The 17,072-nt window shown below is 39.2% G+C and overlaps 1 protein-coding gene across 1 annotated transcript in view; it reads right to left on the bottom strand.

The window, feature by feature from the left end:
* The window catches only part of LOC5570501 (peptidylglycine alpha-hydroxylating monooxygenase), a 56,848-nt gene that overhangs the window by 9,394 nt on the left and 30,382 nt on the right, over positions 1 to 17,072 (bottom strand). The window contains exons 2-4 of the mRNA XM_001659127.2: positions 8,427 to 8,484; positions 3,740 to 3,827; positions 3,427 to 3,638 (exon numbers count right to left, since the gene is read on the bottom strand). Coding sequence (XP_001659177.2) covers positions 3,427 to 3,638; positions 3,740 to 3,827; positions 8,427 to 8,484 — 358 coding nt within the window. The remainder of the gene's footprint in view (positions 1 to 3,426; positions 3,639 to 3,739; positions 3,828 to 8,426; positions 8,485 to 17,072) is intronic.

Genomic DNA, 17,072 nt, shown 5'->3' with positions numbered 1-17,072 from the left:
AAGCTAAACATTACATATAATTTGCAATTGGATTAGATGGACAAATTGATGTTAACGCGCCCCAACTAGAGATCGGGGAGTCGTGAGTTCGATTCTCACTGAGAAGACGTGTAACTTTTTCGCAAATCTTCACATCAATTTGTCCATCTAATCCAATTGCAAATTATATGTAATGTTTAGCTTTTCGGTAGTTGTTAAACTTCCACTCGGCTGGTTGGCCGTAAAACCACGATTCATAATTAAAACAAGTATTTATCGAGCAACGGACTCATGTTCCGTAACCGGTCGTTTGAGAACGTCGCGACCCATTGGAAGCCCACACAATAGAAACCTCAGCCAGCGCAGTTGCTGGCTAGTGTAGTGTGCTATTCCTATACCTAAAAAACAATGCGCTCTCGGGCTAGGCATTGGATATATATAGAAAGCGTTGTGTTTGGATGGGCATCTAATTCTTCCGAAAGAGGTGCACTTTGCGAAAGAGGACCACGTGATTATTGAGCTGAAATCGAATTCAGGTTAACTTCTGCGTTCATGAGTCCTCTCATGGCGTAGTGGTTAACGCGCCCCAACTAGAGATCGGGGAGTCGTGAGTTCGATTCTCACTGAGAAGACGTGTAACTTTTTCGCAAATCTTCACATCAATTTGTCCATCTAATCCAATTGCAAATTATATGTAATGTTTAGCTTTTCGGTAGTTGTTAAACTTCCACTCGGCTGGTTGGCCGTAAAACCACGATTCATAATTAAAACAAGTATCTGGTGGTATCCCTGGCATCATTTCTAAAGAAAATATTATTAGTTTTTAAACATGAATATCAAGAGGGTTACCTAATGGAATTTCTGGAATATGCTTGTCGGAATTATTTTAAGAATATGTTTTTAGTTTTATACATACCAGGAGAGTTTAAGATTAGTCCACGCTATGTCTAAATCAGCAGATTATGCAAATCGAATGTACCTCGAATTTTTTTCCGGTAGAGTTCAGTATTTGGATGGTATTTTCATAATCGGAAGGTTTTAAAATATTCCATCGGTGAAATTTTGATTTTTTTCCACTTTTTTGATATTTTTTCATATAAAGACCATGAAAATCCATGAAAATCACGTTTTCCTACACATTTCAGCCCATACAAAATGTATGGAAAAAATTTCACCGATAAAATATTTTGTAACCTTCCGATTATGAAATTATAGACCAAATACTGATATCTAGCGGGAAAAAAATCCGAGGTACATTCGATTTGTATAATCTGCTGGTTTAGACATAGCGTGGAGTCCATGAAGAAATTATTGGCGGGATCTCTGGAGGCATCCTCAGAATGATTCTAGTTGAAATTCGTGGAGAAGTTTTGAAAGAAACATCCAATTCTTGGAGAAACCATTTGAAGGATATTTGTAATAATTCCTAAAACAATAGCTTAATACTTTCTTAAGCATTTTTGAGAAAACAATGTTTATCAAATATACGTTAAATGGATCGGCGTGGCCCGGCGACACACAAGTTCAATTTGAGTTTGATCTAGTCGTTTTGAAGCGAGTAGCAGACTTCGTTCCAGTAGGAGCGTAGATGCAACAAAAATGAAGAAGAATGATGTATACAAATATACAGCAGTGACAAATTGTTGGTTTTAACATTAGCTTATAGCTCACTCGATATCGAAATATGACTGTATTCAATGATAGTAAATGCTTGCATTGCTTTGATTCAGTATTGGTTGGTGTTTGAATATTGAAAAATATTTATTGCAGTTTATAAACTATGCTTTTAATAAAAATTGGAAAAATAAATGGGAGCCAAAAAAAAAGTTACGTTATATCGAGGTAAAAATTACGTTATATCGAGTTACGTTATAAAGAGGTTACGTTATATGGAGGTTACGTTATATCGAGGTATGACTGTACCTATACTCAGAGTGAAAGGGAGTAACGAAAGTAATGAAATGACAAGATGGATAGAATCGTTAATAAGCATTAAGCATTTCGCACAAATTCGTAGGTGGTACAGTCATTTGGTCCTAGACCATTGTATGAGGGTAAAAATCCATAAAAATCGGCTAAAAACTGTAGTTTATAATGCAACCCGAACCGAATATCCACGAACCACATTCAATTTTATATCAACACATTTAACACCAGGGTTGGGAAAAAATCTAAAAATTAATTCTACAGTAGCCAAACAAAGCCAATCGCAGTCAGCGAAGCCAGTGAAACTCACACCTATCGTTGCTGTAGGCGAAGAGCCTTGAAAATTGCAAAACACCCGTTGCTAAGGGCAACCCAAAATTACTGTAAAAAAATGTTCTATTTCCCGCTGCATTTCCCGCATTTAGAGCCTTCCATGACACTAACGATTTAGAAAATTCATGCACCCAACATAGGCTACTTGATGAGATTCACGATTTTGAACTACTGTATTGGGAAAGCCACGTGAGTTTCGCGAAATTCAAGCCTACTACTATTCCCAGCACTGTTTAACACATATTGAGAAGATAAAAAAAAAATCAGCTTTAGATATAATATTTCAAAACGCAGCTGCCCGCACGCACGGCTTGTTGCGATCCTTTTTCGCCATAGTCGCTGATACTGTATTGATCATAAAAACGTTAATAAAAATTCAAATCAACACAACATTCAAATTACTATCTCACTTTTGGATAGCTTCTTTGATTGACCCGAATCAAAATCGGTCATGGTCCAATCGAATTCAAAAACCAACCACCTGTTGACATTCCACTAATACAGCAGATTCAAAAGAAAACTTCCAATACCAGCTCCTTCTCATACCAAAATTATGACCAACCTACGCAAGAATATGAATAATAAATGCAGCAGATTCCTTCAACACAAACCGACCACGGAGCTGCAACCGGAATATCATTTGAAAGTTGAGGAAAATTGCGTCCCACACGAACCAATAAATCATTCATGAGGTTTCGCCTCCCGCCGTAAAGAATATTAGAACGTGACGATAACGGCGATCACGTGTTTAACGGAGCAGGAAGAGGAATAGACAGTGACTTCCGCCTAGAATCGGAAGCAGCAATGGAATATTGTGGGGGATGAGGATTATGAAGAAAAGTTCGGCACGTAGATTTCAATCACAAATAAACCTGCACCCTCTCTCCAGCCCCACTTTAGATGTCCACCAGAAGCTAACGATCGTAATATCGCTTGGTACGTGAGGTATTTTTTTTAATCATTGATATAAGTTTATATTCCATTTTAAAACGAAGAAATACCGAGGCAAATAACTTCTCGGTTATGTTGTGCTGCTGCTATTTTATACGAAACGTGTAGGGGGATTAGGGACATAAGGAACACACGGGGCGAAAGGGACACGAATTGAAGCGTGGTATACTTAATGGATGACGTCTTTAAGAATAAGTTCATTCTAGGAGTAAATTTGCGTGAATTAGGTGTACTTACCTTTGAATTTGTCAATGTTAGCGTAGTGCACCTGCAGCACGATGTACTTGATTGGGGAATCCAGTCCCACTTTGAACCCTACGCCATCCTGCAGTTCCAGCTTCGGTGCGTCACGTGCCCACGCGTAAATGATTTGCGAAGACGACCCGGCGCCACACGGACTACCGGTCTCCTCCTTGACGTCGTCGCTCTTGGCCATCTCGCCACAGTTCCTGATTAGTATAAGAGAGAGAAAAAAATCTCACATATTTGACGTCGACTATGCAAATTTCCAATCAATTACATCCGTGACGGGACGTAACTTCGTACTTACCATACGGCCGATTCGGATCCGGGCGCCCCGCAACCGTACAGCAGCATGTGATGAGCCGTCGCCATCGTAGCATTAGGCTCGAAGCCCACTGGGGAATCGGAGAAAATAGGATGCCAAAATTTAATTATTAAGTTTACACATTGCAACTGCAGAAAAGCACTTTAGCGGAGAGAGTCAATCAAAATCGATTTGGGTGGTCTTAAAATAGTATTACATTTTCACGGGATGACCAGACTTATGGTTTTCACACTTTTCTATTCATTAGTTTCACATTGGTGAAAAAAGCAATGTATGATGTATTTTATTAGCATAGCTTAGCTTAGACTGACTACACATATCAATGGTTGCTATTCCGTGATTGACCGAAGTCAGTGAATATACACAAAGAATCAACTAGAAGTTCGGCTGGGATTGGCCATAATCTTTTTCAGTGTGCATAATTCAGTGCCTCTATTTATACATAGTCAATAACGGCGCCGGCCACGTCCTTGCAGTCAGGTGGGATTGAGGAGAGGAATGTTAGTGTGTAACCATTGCTATTTGGAGACCGTGCTTTCCTCTGCATCGCCACAAAGGTTACTGGGAGGGATGGTTGTTAATGGGGAGGATCGTTGGGTCACAGGATTCATTTTGATAAGCGATTAGACCATGATAAATACTTATTTGTGAGATATAAACATGCTTATATCTCGCATAATCTGAGATAACGCCCTAAAAGCCATTGGTAACCACGTGTGTAGCTCGTTGTTTCTGAGCAAATGAATGAATCAACATTCAAACCAACACCACTGGCAGGTAGAGAATGACCCTTTCTTCACCATAGCTTTTTTAAATAACGTGTAACTCCATTCAAATGCTCAGAAACAACAAGCTACACACATGGTTACATGTTTCCATTAGAAATAACTGTTTCTCTTTGAAATATGAGTGCAGCAGAAAGTCGAAAAACAGCTTATTTTAGAAAAAAAGGGAATGTTTCTGATGAAGCATGAAGCATGATGAAATGCACTTCATCTCTGACGTCAATAATCATTCTGACAGAACTAATGGATCCGCTTATATTCAAAAGAAAGTATAATCTCTGATAAAAATAATATGGAAAAAATATTTATCCACAAAATATTTCGAAAGAACAGCTGATATATGGATGGGAAGAAAATATAGTATCGTATTTTACGCACTGTTGATTATCAGCTTACATTAGAAATGTATATACAGCCGTGCCAGTCATATTTTAAGACTTTCACGAAATACTTCACTTATACTATTCGGGGTAATGGATCATTCGTGATAGTGAGTGGCGTTCGGGTTAGTAGCGTTCAGGGTAGTGGCAATCGGGGTAATGGCGTTCGGGCTATGAATAAATATTAGAGTGTTTTTTTAGTATTTCTCACTCGATGCTATTTTTTTTCGCTGGAATACTTTAGGAAATACTCCACTTTTTTCAAGAAATCTCTTTCGAGATTATTATTCCATTCCTGTCAAAAACTTTTTAAAGGCTAGGCATTCTTTCGGAAATTATATTGGATATCTTCCAGGAGTTTCTTAACGGATTTCCTCGAGATCCAAGATATTTTCATACAAATTTTTGAAAGAATTTACGCAAGACTTCTTAGAGAAATCTGTGAATAGATCTTTTAAAACATTTATGCAAGAATGGTTTGACGGAAAGTTGTTTTTTTACTAGATCAGAAACCGAACCTTCACCTTTCTTACATCATAGCATTCACATCACGTCTGAACTGCAACTGACGCCGCTACCTGTATATCCAAGAAGCTTCGAAGAGTATGAGATTTTTTACAAGGATAATATAAATTTATAAATGTGTACATGAATTTGTGCAATAATCATCGGAGAGATTTATACAAGGATGCTATGAGGAAGTCAAACATCTAGGTTTCTACTAAAATTTATATTTTTTATCGGAATTTTTCTGTACCTTGTCTGTTTTTAAAAAATCTCAGTTCCATTGCCTTTAACTTTGAGTGGTATTGGGCCATTTGGCAGAATGGGTCGTTTGGCCAACTGCTGTTTGGCCGAATTATGAACTTAAAATTTATTTAGTTTAGTTCAATCATAAGCTTTCCTTACGAGTAAACTGTGATAGTGATTGTTGACATTATGAATGTATTGAATTAGAAACCTTCTTCCAAAAAGGCTATCCTATCAAAGGAAAGATAAGAATAATCATAGATACTATATCCTTTTATCCGCACGAAGTGGCCGGCAGTAATGTTAACTTAGGCAGGCATTCTCCTAGAAGATCCTGCAGGGTTTCATTCGTTACTTATATGAGCTTTACAACTTGTTTCATTTTTTAAGCATTAGCTGAAATGCTATAATTATAATTTCCCATTTGTGTTATTTTTCGGTCAAATGGCATTCGGACAACCGGAACCGTTCTGAGTGTATAGCCACCAAATGAATTATAACCATTATTAGAGCCGAAGCATATTGCATTACCTATATGTACATTGTACCGTAAAACGGGGTATGTTTGATAATGCGGGTAACTTTGATAGTGAAAAACCCATAACATACTAAACGAATTAACTTAATTTCTGTCAATGGGTTAAGCAAAACGAATGCAACAATAAAAATATTAGTACAGTTTCTTGATTTTATAACTGCTCGTTTTAATATCGCTTCAATAAATCACTCTCGATTTTAGCACGATTTTCTGTTCGGTTTTATCACGCTTCAATAATAGCATGAAATTCATACATTTTATATTGAAAAATGACCCTTAACAATCAATAAATATCCATTTGACCCATCGCTTACATGCTTTTCATTAAATTCGCTCTATTTCTGCAACATAAATCTCAAATTTTAATGAAAATCATATAGCAGAAAAATATATTTTTATCATATCACGCTTCGTAATATCACGCCAAAAAATTTTGGGTCAGTGATATAATCGAGACATTACTGTATGACACTTCAATTCGGAGCTATTTTTGTTGGAATCGAATAAAATTGAAGCTTAATATTCGAATATTAAAAATCGATGTGATTTTAGCATTTTTGAAACCTTTACAAGCAATTTGTGCTATGACCGTTATATGATTATTTTTTGAAGAGTTTGTTACTTCTACCCGACTGCCCAGTTATAGTAGAACATGAGTCCGGTCTTGAATCTCTTAGCGAAAATCATTTTTACCTATTGGGGCCATTTTCGTAATCGATCACAGAAGTTATCATGTAATGTTAATCGCCTAGAGGTATGCAACGCCCTATTTGATCTAAATTATACATTCAATTCTGTTCCAAATATATTGTTTTAATATTTCAAAAACGTTTGGTTTATTTATATTGAATTAAATGTCGAAAAGTGAATATATATTAGTGTAAAGTGTCGTTAATACACAATCAATTAATCAGTACTTGTTTTAAAATTATAGAATAACCATTTTCTTCAAAACAAAAAAGAAAGACTATTGTTTTGACTCATATTCCAAAAACTTAAGGCCAATAGTGACTTCAAATGCACCTGATGGGCATAAACTAGCTTATACTTATGAAAATTTTAGTTTCTTTGCAATGCCTTACTGTTAGCTGTTGGGTGTACTAATAAAAATATTTATTAAAACTTGTTTAGTATTGTTTTTACATGAAAGTATGGAACAACTCTGCATTACTCTGCATTACTCGTTATGAATATTTCCCCAGTATCGATGGAATGCGCGGTCCCTTCAGTCTAGCGTACTTTGATCCCCTGTAAATCGATACCTCTTTAAGGGGGCAGGATCCGTCATTGATTTCGGAATTTTCAAAAGCAGTTTGTTCGTTAAAAATCAGGAAAATTTACATGAAAATGTGTTCACTGTATTCTATTCTCCAACCGAAATACAGTGAACACATTATCATCGAATAATTTTCAGTTTTGAACAGAAAAACTGCTTTTGAAGTTTCGACAATGACGATGATTGCGATGACGGAGCGTTGAACGTTAACTCGACGCAATCTGTTCCAGTTTTCTATGCAAATTTACCTTTCTAACTCATTTTTTCATGAAGAGATTTAAATGTATTGCAAATGGTAATAAATTTCATAATTTTATGATTTTAATTATGATGGGTTTGATAGACTGTGATAGAAATATAAGGTTTGACATCGAGGTAAAAAAAATTAATACAAATCGAAATAATGAAAAATTAATATGTGTTCCATATAGTGATATTTCGATGATTCCTTCAATATCGAATTTGGTAGAGTTGACTGTAATTTCAATTCTTCATTTATATTTATTGTTCAGAAGGGTGACACCGTAACCGCCATTTAGAAAAAAACTACCGAATGTTTTTGAGAGCGTGCTAAAATGCCTTGAGAAAATTAGGGATTCCTTTGAGAAAATTCAAGCAATCTGTGCAGAAGTTCATAGAGAAATATGTGTACAAATTTCTAGAGTAATTCCTCAGAAAATTCATTGACAAATCTCTATAACATCCGTATCCATGGAAGTCACTGAATAGTTTCCTGATAAACGTGATAAAATACGGAATCTGTAGAAAGGAAATGAACTTTGATTCCGTAGATCTGCGAAAATTTCTGTAGAGCTCTGTATTGCCAAAAGTGAAATGATATTTTTTTTTCTTTTCAGGACGTTTTGTTGTAATTATTTGCGTTTCAATTGTTTGTATTTAATGGCACTCATTTGCTGCATGGTTGAAAGTCGTTACTTACCTATGTAATAGCTTTTGGTGTAGTCCACCTTGACGGGCGTACAGAGGTACAGTTCGGGCTGCAAAGAAAAGAAATAGTAAATCGATTAAATTTTAAACATTTGGACTGAAGCTCAAAGCTAAATATAGTAACGCCATTGTTCGATTACGAAAACGTGGGCCGTTGTCTGGTGCCATATAATGCTTTCAAACTCAAATGATACTCAGTGAGTGCCGTTGTTAGTAGGTGGATGCAAAAAGTGGAGGCTGCGCTATTATTGTGTGGAAAAGCGGCAAAGCAGCTTTCCTACGTGGGAACCAAACCAGGTCTCCGCCAAAAAAACAGACGGAATGAAGTGCAGAACAAAGGTGTCAGAAAGGACGAGTGGTTCACGCCGGGAATGCTTTGAATATGAATTCTCGAAAATGGATTCATGGAGGCGTGGGAATACAACAGGTTATTTACTTCAAATGACTAAGGATTTAGCTTTTTTTTGCGCTGAAGTGTTTTGTAATCCAAAATGAGCCAGGATTTCGCTTCAAAATGATACTGTGTGGATAAAAGATGTCCTTGTTTGTTGTTTTCTGTTCTCGCTGTTGAAACAACGTACGAAAAGACGTAATTGGAAAGAGTCCACGATTCTACGTGGTTGCGGTCTGATGGATTATGTATTATTATTTTTTGGCATTCGCATCGATTTTCCGGCACTCGAAAACAGTCGATAATGATATGAAAACAACCACCATTTACGCACTTGTGATGGCATTCATCCAATGCTACCATACGGTGAACAACACGATGGAAACACATGGTTTGGTGAATGATAGTGTAATAAACACCAAAAACACTTCTTACTGCATATCAAAACAGTAGCCTGTAAAATATGTAATTTAAGGTGAAACATTTCAGAATCCAAAGATGGCCGTCACAATGGCCGATTTGTGGTCCTACTCGCGTTTCGATGACACTAATTAAAAAAAATAGTGAATCAACAAAGCTGATCTTCTTATGTAAGCATTCTGCCCGGAGAGGCAAAATTTCGTTTAAGACAATTGATTTTAAAAGTGTCGGTAAATATTTGGACACAGTTTTGTTCAGCGAAACTGTAGTCTTTACTGCATACTAATTTCAGAATATACAATTAGTTGAATTGCGCGTTTGCTTTTAGGATTAGATAAGAGCTTTAGGGGGTCTCGTCTCGGGATTAATTGGTGAGCTCGTTTCCTTTTTTTTTTTCGCTTTCTGAGCTTTTGTGGTATATGATATACTTATTTCGTGTTGATCAAAAATGCCATCAACTGTAACAATAATATTAGACTTTAATGTCATTGAATACCTTTTACATTGAGTTAGTTCATGCTGAGGATACTGGTTCAAATTCCCCCTGTCAAAGTTTTTGAAGGGTTGGAGATTTTATCGACTTTTCGAATAAATCATTCAATTCTAAGTCCAGTTTCCCAGTTAGGATGTAATGCCAGTAAAACATGGAAAATATGTACTTGATTCAAATAATACATATTTTTCCACATATCGGTTACATTCAAATCCGATGAAAAGACGAATCTACATCTTTTCTTTTATCAATTTCCTCAGGTCAAATCAACTGACGTGTAGGCGGTACCAGATGGTGTAGCAGTACGGACGAAACGAAAGCTTTCTATATTTTATCAATCAGGGAAAAACTTGATGATGGTGTATGTTCATCTGCCACCCCTCCAGGTCCCAATGTCATCGCCCTTCGTTCGCTTCTTCTCGGTTCATAGTCGGTTGAAAGTGGAATTATAAAATAATATTTACTTCACCCGGTGGGATAGATAATAAAGCATATTAATTGAAACCAACTAGTCGGTTTCAAATTTACTCGCTTCAATTACTAGTAATACTCCTCGTTCCTTGGAACCAAGGAGAAAGCAAATGAGCATCTGGATGGATATCTAAGAAATCTTGCCGACGAAACGACTTTTTATATAAAGTATTTGAAATTGAAATAATTATTTCAGTTTTTCATCTGCAGCAATCCTCATTTTGCTATAATTATGAATTTATTATGACTTGACAGATGGGAAACTATTGAATCATAAATTTCATCTTACAATCGATATCAACTCCACTCTGAGATGACGACGTGAACAACGAATCACGAACCTTGGTATGGGGGTGTTTTAACAACGCAACTAGAGCAAGTCCACGCAAGAATGTTATTTTATGTACACATTTTTATGGAACAAGTTTTATGATACACTTGAGCGTGGTGTTATATACGGCTAATGAACGAATGCAGGAAATTAAGTTTCCATCGTACAGCACGTCCCAGATGAGGTACATAATTAGATTTTTAGTGCCCGCCGCAATCGTTGGTCTTGTCGTGCCGTGGAAGGTAGTTTTCTGCTATTTTCCATTTACAGCAGGACCAACTGCAAGAACACGACGGAAAACTCACTGGACAGCTGAAACTTTTTCCAACCAACTTTATTTATGTTCTGTTGGGTGGCCAATGCCGAGGCAAAGAGTGGTTATTGAATCATAGTTAATGAAGAAATTTTCAAATTACTCCCACTATGATTAGGAGTGATTTTGCTTAGGTAAATAAAAATCCAACAAGGATTCAGAAGCAAAGCATTAGTTTACAATAATCGTTTCTATCATAATAGCTTAAGGTGAAACAGTTTGTAATCAACTTCTAAGATTGCACTAAAACTTCAAAGGCACAAATCTCGCGAAGAAAGCATCCAACAACAGTGCACTTTTTATTTTGGCTTTGTGCACTAGCAGAAAGCTTGAAATACCGTTTTGATTCATATTACGGACAGCTTCGAATTCCGGACACTCTCGTTTGTATGGGAAACATTTCACACGAAATGTTCCAATTTTCGCCGTCCAAAAGTTCTCATTTTTGAGGCTTGTTTTATTAGGTTTATTCCATAAATATCATTGCAAATTTATAATACCCAACTACCTTAGACGTCTCTTAAGTGGTTGAACGATTTCAATTGATGATTTGACTGTTCAATTAATGATTATCATGAGCTGTCCGTAATTCGAATCAAAGCGTCCGGAATATGAGGCAAAAGTGAGGGAGCGTCCGGAATAAGAATCATGAAAAGGCCACACGTTTTGATTTATTTAAAATTATTCAAGTTGCGGACGCGTATTCTTTACCCACCATCCGAAAGTTAAGGGCTTCCGACGCTCGATAACGCTAAAAAATCATACAGAATGATTTATTTTGTATGGTCCAAGCTGGGTTATACTTCACTGAGGCCTTAAGTGTCCGTAATATGAATCAAAACGGTAAGAAGATTAGAAACGATTGAAAACTATTTCTCCAGTTTAGTACCTTTGAAAACGTGAGTAGGGGCACAAGTCGGCCATCGTGCCGGCCATCTTTGGATTCCGAGATGTTTCACCTTAAGTGCTACAGCATAGAATCGAACTTTTATATTTATTTCGTTTTTTCGTAGTATCATTTCAAACATTACATTTATTTCTTATCCAAGTTTTAATAAGCATCAATGGCTGCCGCAAACAGGCTCTCTTTCTGGTAGGAATCAATCGATTTGACGTTTGGCTTGGGTTGTTTTATATAGAACGGACCAAAGCCAAATGTCAAATCAACTGATCCCTACCAGAAAGAGAGCCTTCTTGCGGCAGCCATTAACACTCGTAAATAGCTGGATAACTAGGTGTTTTGTGTTAGGCAACACTATCATCCTAAATTGATAAAACAAAATTAGGGCTGCTTCGATTTGATGTTCGAAAAATTTGTCTAAGACATCTAACTGATTGCTCATTTCGATGCAATTATCAACATTATCCATTTCACCTTTGGAAGAAAGCAAGCATTCCGGAAAAAAACGTCCTTTCTTCCATTTTTGCCACGTTTATTATTTATTTAGTTGGTGTTACATCAATTAATTTGATAAAACCTCGTTAACGATGTTACGCCAATTTACTCGGTCCATGGTTGTGTCTCTCCAACTTCGATTTTGGCCCACGTTCTACAGATCTTGTTGCACCTGATCAACCACCTCGCTAGCTGTGCTCCCCGCCTTCTTGTGCCAACCGGATTCGACGCGAATACCATCTTTGCAGGATTGTTGTCCGGTAGTCTTGCAACATGCCCTGCCCAGCGCACCCTTCCGGCTTTCGAAACATTCTGGATACTAGGTTCACCGTAGATCCTAGCGAGCTCGTGGTTCATTCTCCGCCGCCACACACCGTTTTCCTGTACTCCGCCAAAGATTGTCCTAAGCACCCTTCGTTCGAACACTCCAAGTGCTTGCAGGTCCTCTTCCAGCATGGTCCATGCTTCATGTCCATAGAGGACCACCGGTCTTATAAGCGTTTTGTACGTGGTACATTTGGGTCCTCGGCGGGATTCGAACGAACTGGAATGTTCGCCCGAGATCTTCACGCTATTCTGCACACCGTCCATCGTTGCTCTTATTAGTCTTGTGTGCTTCCTGGGAAAGCTGTATTCGTCCATGATTTTCCATAGCTCTTCGCGGTCGATGCTATCATATGCCGCTTAGAAATCGATGAACAGGTGATGCGTTAGGACTTGGTATTCACGGCTTTTCTGGAGGATTTGCCGTACGGTGAAGATTTGGTCCGTTGTCGAGCGACCGTTGATGAAACCAACTTGATAACTTCCCACATACTCATTTGTTATTGGTGATAGACGACGGAAGATCATCTGGGATAGCACTTTGTAGGCGGCATTCAGGGTAGTCGCCCTTTCTTCTTCTCATTCCAGTTTGTCGCCCTTCTTGTAGATGGGGCATATGACCCCTTGCTTCCACTCCTCCGGCAGCTGTTCCGTTTCCCAGATTCTGACAGTCAGCCGGTGCAGACAGGCGGCCAAACTCTCCGGGCCCATTTTGATGAGTTCAGCTCCAATACCATCTTTACCAGTGGCCTTGTTATTCTTGAGCTGGTTGATGACATCCTTAACTTCCCTCAATGTGGGGGCAGGTTGGTTTCCTTCATCCGCCGTGCTGGCGTAGTCACTTCCTCCGCTGTCGTGACGCTCGGCGCCTGTGTTCTCCGTGCCATTCAGGTGTTCATTGTAGTGCTGCTTCCACATTGCAATCACCTCCGTCCGTCCGTCAAGATGCTTCCGTCCTTATCCCTACACATTTCGGATCGCGGCACGAAGCCTTTTCGGGATGCGTTAAACTTCTCGTAGAACTTTCGCGTTTCTTGTGAACGATGCAGCTGTTCCATTTCTTCACATTCCGCTTCTTCCAGACGGCGCTTTTTGTCCCGCAATAGGCGGGTTTGCTGCTTTCGTTTTCTTTTATATCGCTCCACGTTTTGTCGCGTTCCTCGCTGCAACATTGCAGCCCGCACTGCATCCTTCTCCTCCAAAACCTGCCTGCATTCTTCGTCGAACCAATCGTTACATGTCCTCCTTTCCACGTACCCGACGATGCTCTCGGCTGCGTTGTTGATGGCTGCTTTTATGTTGCCCCAGCAGTCATCAAGAGTGGCTACGTCAAGCTCGCCCTCTTCCGGCAACGCTACCTCGAGATGCTGCGCGTATGCGGCAGCAACGTTCGGTTGGGCCAGTCGCGCTGAGTTATACCGAGGCGGGCATCGATACCGTACATTGTTGATGACGGATAGTTTTTGGCGCAGTTCCACCATCACTAGATAGTGATCAGAGTCAATGTTAGAGCCACGATAGGCTCTGACGTCGGTAATATCGGAGAAGTGCCGTCCATCGATCAAAACGTGGTCGATTTGTGATTCCGTCTGCAGTGGTGATCTCCAGGTGTATCGATACGGGAGGCTGTGCTGGAAGTAGGTGCTGCGATTGGCCATGTTCTTGGAGGTGGCAAAATCTATCAGTCGTAGGCCGTTGTCGTTCGTGGGCGCTGAACTTTCCAATCGTCGGTCTGAACTCCTCTTCCTGGCAAACCTGAGCGTTCAAATCTCCTATGATGATCTTGACGTTGTGGCTTGCAGCGGTCGTAGTCGCGTTCGAGCTGCGCGTAAAATGCGTTCTTGTCATCATCAGTGCTTCCGGAGTGAGGGCTATGCACGTTTATGTTGCTGAAGTTAAAGAATAGGCCTTTGAGCCACCACCCGATGACGCGCCTTTGCATATCACCCATCACTATGAAAGCTGTTCCCAGCTCACGTGTGTTGCCGCAGCTCTGGAAGATGGTATGATTACCTCTAAACGTTCGCACCATCGAACCTGTCCAGCACCCCTCCTGCAGCGCTACGATGTCGAAACCGCAGATCTTCAGTACATCGGAGAGTATGCGTGTGCTTCCGATGAAGTTGAGAGATTTGCAGTTCCACGTACCGAGTTTCCATTCGCTAGTCCATTTTCGTCGCTATGGTCTTTGCCGATTGTGCCGGTCCGTATTCTCTCGTTGACGTTCCTGTGCTGGTGTATTTTTACGGCTGATTTCCAGAGGACCATTCCCCCCAAATGTTCGGAGGGCCATAGTGCGCAGTTTAGCTTAGAGTCCTTCTCTGGCACTCAGACGATGATCAGCCGCCCCTGACATGGGGAACAGACGCTGTTGTGAGAGGCTCCTATCATGGAGTACAGACTCTCCAAGTTTGCAGAAGCCAGAGCAAAAGCAAACCCCCCCTTCCCTGTCAGCATACAACCAAAGTTCCCACCGGGGGTTGGTTACCCGATCTTCCCCAAGGTTACTCGTACCCCGGCTAGTACCACGAGGAGGTAGGGATAGGAGTTGCTGGACAAGAGGCTAAGGACCACACAATGGGGTCTATTTTATTCCTGTAGGTACACGAGGTACCAATGGTACGCCATGCCCAACCATTTACCGTGTCATTTTTGTCACGTTTAGTTACAGTTTTAAAACCCACTTTTTTGGAAGGAAGTTATGAATTCAGGGTTTCATCCTTCCTTTTGTTCGTAGTTGCAACCATGTTGAGTGAATAAACGAAAGAAGAAGAGACCTTCTGAGAGTTTTTTTTTCCAAGACGGAGTCCAAGAAGTATTACTACCGCTAGCCTTAGCTAACGGATCCAACGAGAAATCGAAATTCTGTATGTTTTTAAAGCCTTATATTTGAGATTTGCGAAGCCTGCTCTGATTCTCACATTACCTTATATTTTTGTATTGAAATGGTTTATGGTTGGATGTACCAGGTTGCGAAAACTATTCCTAGTCAATAAATTAGTAGACTTATATCTTATAATAATTAGAGTTAGAGATCGATCACATTACATCACAATTGAATGCTTTGTCTAGAATTTGTTACTTAACAAAGGATACAGCCTTTAAAAGTTCCTGAAGTCATAGTGACCCCGAGAGGCGGACAGGCGACGAATTATAATGATCTGATAGGCGCCATCATTATTGTGTCCGTGGATAACAACGGTCGGATTCAGAGAAAGCGAAATTGTTTAAAACGATGTTACGTGGCCCATGTCATCAGTTGGCAGACAACGATTGCGACTCATTTATCAAACTGCGACGACGGACGAGCCGGGCACTCCAAAATCCCACACGAAACAAGTCAGTACAAATCCTTCGATTGTGTATATTTGCTTGTTTGTGCAGTGACGACATGTGTAGGCAGTTTTCCGTTTATAGTACCAGACCAGCATCCAGCAGCCTAGCCGCCAGCATGGAAGCAATGTTGTAAAGAGAATCGCATCAATTGATGGATGAGCCGAACCATAGTTACCGTATCGATTGTAGGCATCATACTCTCATCTCATTTGCTGAGGACATTTCGGTTCTATCATTCATGACGACGGTGACAACGAGAATGATGTCAATAGTTACGTTAATCGTCATCGTAAAGCTCGATTTGTCTCCCACGCTCTAGTATTCTTACTTGACTTATTGGATTAGTGTGTCCTTATTTACAGTAAATAAGGAATACAATAAGAAGATCATTAAAGGTAGGTACCGTGAAACGAGATATCTTCGATAATGGGGTAACTTTGACACTGCGGGACTCCTATTCCGTCTTTTCATCAACGGAAAATCCCAACTAATTCTAATTCTGATTTTTAACTGAAAATTGAATCAAATGATTGATGCAATGTTTAAAACCACTATGGCTGGAGCAGTCCAAGTTGGTGTCACATTTAGTAATAAAACTGTTATTTTTTTTTTATATTATGAATTGGAATGTTCGTTTTTTGAATGGTAACGACCAGCTGTTTAATTTTCTAACAGCTAACATATACATATTGCAGTTAATACAGAAACAAGCGACTAATTTGAAACCTCCAAGCTCAAAAAAGATTCAAACTTTTTTGTTTATCGTAATGATCGACTGGATGGAGCATTTAACGATCAACGCTCCGTCATCGTAATCATCGTCATCATCGAAACTTCAAAACCAGTTTTTCTGTTCAAATCTAAAAATTATTCTATGAAAATGTGTTCACTGTGTTTCGATTGGAGAATAGAATACAGTGAACACATTTTCCTGTAAATTTCCTTGGTTTTGAACGAAAAAACTGCTTTTGAGAATTCCGAAATCAATGACGAATCCTGCCCCCTTAAGGGAGTTGCTATCATCATTCATAGGCGTATAAAGCATACACTTTTTTCGTCACTCGAAACCCAACTTTTTTGAACTAAAATCAAATTTTCTTCCAACAAACTATCAAAGTTACCCCGTTTTGCGGTAACTTCCGAACAATTTTGTCTGTTGTGAA

The sequence above is a fragment of the Aedes aegypti genome, chromosome 2 (assembly GCF_002204515.2).
Source record: "Aedes aegypti strain LVP_AGWG chromosome 2, AaegL5.0 Primary Assembly, whole genome shotgun sequence".
Taxonomy (NCBI): Eukaryota; Metazoa; Arthropoda; class Insecta; order Diptera; family Culicidae; genus Aedes; species Aedes aegypti.
Note: the sequence above shows the minus strand (reverse complement) of the source record. Positions and strands in the feature narration are given on the sequence as shown.